Source organism: Thalassophryne amazonica, chromosome 16, assembly GCF_902500255.1.
Source record: "Thalassophryne amazonica chromosome 16, fThaAma1.1, whole genome shotgun sequence".
In the NCBI taxonomy this organism is placed as follows: domain Eukaryota; kingdom Metazoa; phylum Chordata; class Actinopteri; order Batrachoidiformes; family Batrachoididae; genus Thalassophryne; species Thalassophryne amazonica.
The window spans coordinates 11,446,984-11,453,951 of NC_047118.1; the positions used below are offsets into that span (position 1 = coordinate 11,446,984).

The 6,968-nt window shown below is 40.4% G+C and overlaps 1 protein-coding gene across 1 annotated transcript; it reads right to left on the reverse strand.

Moving 5' to 3' along the window:
• Positions 1-776: 776 nt before the first annotated feature.
• fzd2 (frizzled class receptor 2) lies at positions 777-3,871 on the reverse strand. The gene has a single exon (XM_034191048.1). It carries the CDS (start codon positions 3,700-3,702, stop codon positions 2,071-2,073), a length of 1,632 nt encoding a protein of 543 aa, XP_034046939.1. The 5' UTR covers positions 3,703-3,871; the 3' UTR covers positions 777-2,070.
• Positions 3,872-6,968: the final 3,097 nt, after the last annotated feature.

The following is a 6,968-nucleotide window of genomic DNA, read 5'->3' on the forward strand; positions in this document are numbered from 1 at the left end:
AAATAAAGATGTCTGGAATACACTCCAAAACTGTTTTTTTCCTGTATAAATCCAATACGTTTGGCATTTTTTCCTGATATATTTTGTAATCATTAGCAAGAAATAGCAGGGGTGGTGGCCAAGTGGTTAACGCGCTTGGTTTCAGTTCAGAAGGTTCCGGGTTCAAATCCCACCCCTGCCACATTTCTCCATGTAATGTGGAGTTGCGTCAGGAAGGGCATCCGGCGTAAAACTTGTGCCAATTCAACATGCAGATCCACCTTGGATTTGCTGTGGCGACCCCAAGTGCAAACAAGGGAGCAGCCGAAGGGACTTACTTTTTATTAGCAAGAAATAAACCCTTCTAAATCCAATAATGCTGTTTTTAGAACCGGATAACTCCTCTGAAGCAATTTAAAAGACATCTTATGGAGATGCTAACAAGCGATGCAGGAACTTCACTGTGAAAGACACTGGAGCAAAACAAATCAAGCTAACTTTGGTTATGTTAAGCAGTCAAGCATGAAATAAAAACTCATAGTAACAGTGTCAGGTTTTGTTGTGTTGACTAACGCCAAGTAACCACAGGCTGCCCACGCCCTAGGAACGCCCATCAAGCGAGTAACACCAACCCTCATATGTAGCTGTCACAGTTAGTTGTAGAGTTACAGTTAGTTGTTTGAAGGACGTCACTGATGTTCAAGAGTCACACAAAAATCAATCCATGAGCAACCCCCTAGCTGTTGCTATAGAAAATAGATTTTCATTAAAACAAAACAATCTGAAGTAGGAATTTGAAATCAAAATCATCTGATTTATTTGATTTCTGCATATTTTTGCAAGCACTTGGGAAACATTTTTGATTAATGAAGACCGACTATGTGGCAAAATATACTGAAATAGCTTTTGTTGCTATGCAAAAAAAAAAAACATACACAAACCCTAAAAACATACAAATAAAGACAAGACGACAATAACTGGAGGACATTTCTAGACTTAATGTATATGGATTGATCACTCAAGAATTCTGGCAACAAAATTTCAGAAATTTCAAATAATCCCAAAGTAATCTACCACAAATGTGCTGCTTTACTCTAGCAGTCGAAATATTTGTTCAAATAATCTACACAGATGTCTTCTGTTGAGCTCAACAATACAATCACCAGCTTTCTTGAGGCGGGCAACAGAACCAAAATGAAGGCGGCTGTTAGCAAATTTCATAAACACCTCCAACTCTGTTAGAATGTAAAACATTCCAAAAACAGATCAATGGAATCTGTAGCCAGCTACTAAAAAGACTGGATAGACAAAAGAGATTTAGTTCAAGTAAATTTTAACTCATTATCTCAGTGGGCTAGCTTCCAAGTTAGCCCGGTTGCAACAGCGATTCACCAATGTAGCTACTTTGACTAGGTAGCATAAAACTGTCTTGAAAATTAGCCTTGTGTATCAATTCTAAGAATGTGTTCATTGAGGAATGCCAGATTGATACCCAGTTTCGGTATTCTGGTTAGATATTTTTATATGACAATTATCTCCATGGTGACATCACTAATCTTCCAGTCCAGCCTATTCTACTAAAATGCATAGGTAAAAATGTTTTACCATACAGTGCAAAAATAAACCTTGCACACTGGTAGTGAAAAAGCAATTTCTTTAAATACAAATATAAAATTCCATGTTTTTACAAAAATACTATTTACAATTTCAATTACATATAAGAGAATAAACGGCCAGTCTGACACCGCTCATCCCCCGTCTCCGTCTCCATTCTTTGCTGGTGGATCATCTCTCCCTTTGAGTTTACATTGGCTTTGAGAAAAGAGTTGGGGGACGAGAATGTTTCAGTACATGAAAGCTATAGCCATGCTTGTTAGTTGTTCAGGCGGCAGGTTCAGTTTATCCAGCTTGACCTTTTGTCAAACTCTCAGTTTGGCATGCATGTATGGCTATAAAACTGAGTCAAATACAACTGCTAAAAGAGCCTACAACTACTAACTGTGAAACATACCTATCACGTGGGAAACAAGCCAAAAATACACATATCAGTCTTTGCAACACAACTGAAGAGTCTTTTGTTTGGTCTAATGCCTACACAGTGGTTTCTCCATGCTTGCCATTTGTCAGCCTTGTGTAAAACCTATGCCAGGAGTGCAGAGTCTTGCCAGACCAGATCCAGAAACCAGAGGTGATGCCCACTATGAGGGTCATCAAGTATTTGATCATGTAGACAGTGAAATCTGGAGTCATGCGGGGCCATGCCTGAGTAGGGCAGGGGATGGCCAGATTTTTGCAATTATGGCTGAGCCAGCTGTGCTCCCACTGTGGACGGAAGGCCTGCTCATAGAAGAAGCAGGCGATGACAATGGTGGCTGGGATGGTGTAGAGCATGCTGAATACTCCGATCCGCACCATCAGCCTCTCCAGCTTCTCAGTCTTGGTTCCATCGTGTTTCATGATGGTGCGGATTCGGAACAGAGACACAAACCCAGCCAGCAAGAAAGAGGTGCCAATGAAAAGGTAAATAAAAAGAGGAGCCAAAACAAACCCCCGGTTGCTGAGGCTTACGAAGCAAACGCCACTGAGGACATCGCCCTCGAGCTGTCCAATGGCGAGGATGCTGATGGTCTTGACAGCTGGCACCGCCCAGGCTGCCAGGTGGAAATACTGAGAGTTGGCCTCGATGGCTTCGTGGCCCCACTTCATGCCTGCTGCCAGGAACCAGGTAAGAGACAGAATGACCCACCAGATAGAACTGGCCATGCTGAAGAAGTACAGCATCATGAAGAGGATGGTACAGCCCTCCTTTTTGGTGCCTTGGACAACAGTCTTAAAGCCATCGGGGGTGAAGCTATCATTGCACGCCACCTTATCCCTCAGAAAGTATCCAGCTATGTAAGCTATGGAGACCATAGTGTAGCAACCAGACAAGAAGATAATTGGCCGCTCAGGGTATCTGAATCGCTGCATGTCAACTAAATAGGTTGTAACCGTGAATAACGTAGAGGCACAGCAGAGCACTGACCAGACCAGAATCCATACGCGGGAAAACTGAATGTCTTTCTCACTGAAAAACATGTAACCGCCGCTCCTGGATGGCTCACAGGGAGCCGCACAATCGGGCTCCTCTAGAAACTTGTAATTCAGATAAGGGGGGACTTTGAGGACGGCAGGGCAGTGGAAAGGTCTATCAGAAGTGGAATACACATGAATGCCAGGGGTCCCCGGAACAGGCATGTGGTCTGGCGGTACAGTGGAGGCAGTGGACTCATTATGTCCCACACAGATATGTCCAAGTCCAAGGATCGGGAAGTTCTCACACTGCAGACGCTCCGGCCACTGGAAGCCAAACTTGTTCATGAGTGCCTCACAGCCCTGTTTGGCTCGCTCACAGATAGACCTGCAGGGAGGAATGGCTTTCTCCAAAACGGTGCACACAGGCGCATACATGGAGCAGAGGAAGAATTTCAACTCCGGCGAGCATTGGACCTTCACCAGAGGGTAAAACTGGTGCACCTCGAGCCCAGCGTCCTCTTGGTTGTAGTGACCCACTAAATTGGGCATGATGGTTTGGTTGTACGCTATGTCCGTGCACAAAGGTATTGTAATGGGCTGACAAAATCCATGCTCTGGAATGATTATTCCACTGTCCCCCTGATACTGGGCTGATACCATCAAAGGCAGGAGGAGGAGAGCGACGCACCACATCTTCCAAAAATTCATTTTCTCAACTCTGACACCAGAACGTCAGTCAGTAGGATGCTGAAAAAATTGTTCACAATGTACCACCAGGAGGTTACAATCAGCTGCTGAGGAGGGAAAAAGTTTTTAAAAAAGGTAAAAGTCTGACCGTGAAAACCTGCTGACGGTCCCCTTTGTACGTGTTCTCCGCTTTGAGCTCCACTTCAAGACTTTTTTTCTTTCCACAACTCCAAGTTTTCACCGTCGTCAAGGCGCCTACAAACAAGAAAGACACTTCCGGAAATACATTTCAAAATACATAGCATAATTACATATTTACAGATTATTTTTTGCATATTTTATGATAAAGTTGCCGGAATTACTCAATTTTTTAATCTTAAGTGGGTTACTTGGTACGATGTGTGTACCACAAATATTAAGGCGTTCCTATGATGTTTATCCTTTTAATTTGAAAGTAATGGTGTTTGTATAGTGGGCTTATTTTTTGCACATATTTGTAGAACAAGTCGACTCAGCTGTGTTTCGTGGCCCCTGTGGGCTCTTTTCAGTCCACCTTCAAATCCACGAAAATCTATCCATCATGGATAGATAGGCTTATGGATAATAATAATAATAATAATAATTCCCTGTGCTGTTAACAAGGTACAGCTTTTAAAAAAGGTAGATAAGGGGGTTAGTCCATTCCAACCAGCTTGTGCAGACAATAACTCAAATCAATAAATGCCATCATCTCCTAACTGATCAAATTTTAAAAAAGCACATAATGAGGATGAACTGATTAGTTTATTTTGAACTTTGATGCACCATATTAGCTGAAAAAAATGACCATGGTTTGCCTGTGTTCATTACTTATTTGAAAGTGACTGCCACCTACTGGATGATTAGCAGATACCAGTGCAAACAGCTGTGGTTCAACATGGGTGCATCGTGTATGTCAGTAAACTCAGCCCACCAACGACCACCTTCAGGTGATTGTAAGCAAACAAGTTGGCAACGGTGGGGCAAAATATGGTGCATACTACATGGAACAATTATATAACAGAATCAGAAAGTACAACTGGAATTAATGGATAGAATGTTTGACTGGGGGTGGTGCGAAAACTTTTTTGCTGGTACTATAATAATATATAATATGGTAATAAAAGTGATGCAGTGGATGCCGATTGCTCTGTCCCCTAGAGGTGGGCGGATCGATCCTAATATCAATAATATCGATGCCAATGATGGTATTGATATTGAACGATCCTCGTGTAAAAAGATCGATACTCAAGCTTTTTTTCTCTCCCACACGCACTGACTGCTGCACACGCAGATTAATCAAAGTCTACTGTCTGTAAGAGCAGCGCTGCGCTGTGTCACACAACACGGAGCAGCGCAGCCTTGTATTGTGGTTTGTCAGCCCTCTACCTCAGGAGATTTTGTTTTAAGTTGTGTTGAGTGATATTTTTTTAAACAAAAATGTTTGTGATAATAAAGTATTTTGTTGTCACGTACAATGTTTGGCGAAATTCAATCCTAGGTCTTCTGAATCCTTTGGATCTATTAAGCTTAACTATGAAAAAGTATCGGTATCGATATCGGTGATACTGGGCCTGTATTTACTTGGTATCAGATCAATACCAAAATTCCCGGTATTGCCCACCTCTACTGTCCCCTGATGTTCAAACAATTTTGACATCAAAGTTGCTGCCAAAAAAAAAAAAAAAAATCAGTTACAGCCCAGAATAAAAAAATAAAGAGGAGGAGAAGGTCATCATTAAGTGGAATTTCTTCAAGGATTGATGGAGAAAGGGATAATCCATTAAGAACTCTCACCCAGAGGTAATTTACTTATTTATACTGTAGTATTGTTTATGTGTTGAATGCCAAATGAAATAATTAAATAATCTAAATGAATAAAATCTAAATTATTTCATGAAAATTGCTATATGCATAGCTGCTGCTTGTGTCTTCTGTAATTCAAGAGTACAGTTCAATCACAGCATCATTTTATTTAAATGACAAAGCATTGCTGCTTGCAAAAGTAAATTAATTAGGCTAAACATAATTTTATATACCATGCATGTCCTTTAATCACTGTTGCCACAGTTACCTTGAAAAAGCAACTTAGTTACTATACTTATTACTCAGTTTTAAAAGTAACTAAGTTAGAATACTAATTACTTTTTAGTTACTTTCAGCAGCTGCCAACAACACCCCCCCCCCACCCTCGCCACCTCAACATGAGAAATATAACCCATTTTGCCAATACTCACTTTATAGTCACCCTTTCTTGACTTCAATGAACATAAATAGTCATTTAATAATAATAAAAAAATAAAGACACCTTTCTTGACCTCATATTTAAATGTTGACAGCACTATAATGGTAAAACTTACCATTTGTATTCTACATTGTTTATAAATGTAACTATTAAATTTGTTCTAACATTTTTCTAACATTTAAATTTTTTCTAAACATTTTTGTTGTTGAAATTATCATTTATTATTATTATTAAGTAGTAGTAGTAGTATGAAAAAATATCTTCAAAAGTGGGCCTTTAATCTAGGGCTATTGTGAGGGAGCTGTGCCCGCTCCCCACACCCCCTTCCTGCATGGATTCGCCCCTGGTTTGCTGTATGAGCAGGAAGAAGTTTATTTATGTAGAAAACACGGCCAGATTGACAGGTAAGAAAGTTTCATCAGTGTTTTTTACATCATGTCATCCTCAGAAAGAGAGTTTAGGTGCAATTAGGTGGAAAGAAAGCATCAGTATTTGCATGATGCGGATCAGCTGTTTTTAATGAGGACACGCACAGAGCGGCAGTTTTAAAGAAAAAAGCGGAAAAATGTCTTTGTAAAACCATAGCTCTGAGTGTCAACGCGCTTTCAGAGACAACTCTTCTTCAACTCAGAGGTGCAGCATGTGGATACAGCTCTGTGCAGCAGCTCACACACACACACCTCATCAGGACATCTGTTCTAAAGCTGTGATCAACCCACAATACAAAAATAACAGCAACGCACAGTGACTCGGAGAAAGTAACTTTAATCTGATTACTGATTTGGAAAAATTAACACATTAGATTACTCGTTACTAAAAAAAAAGAGGTCAGATTAGAGTAATGCATTACTGGCATCACTGCCTTTAATATCATACTAATTAAAAAATTGAAATCAACTACTGTTGCCAACTTAATGACACTAGAAATTGTTGGGAGTGACCGATCAGTTATACACAAATAAACAATATAACGAATGCCAGAACTGTTACATTGTAATATGAACATTCTCATATACTGCATGGT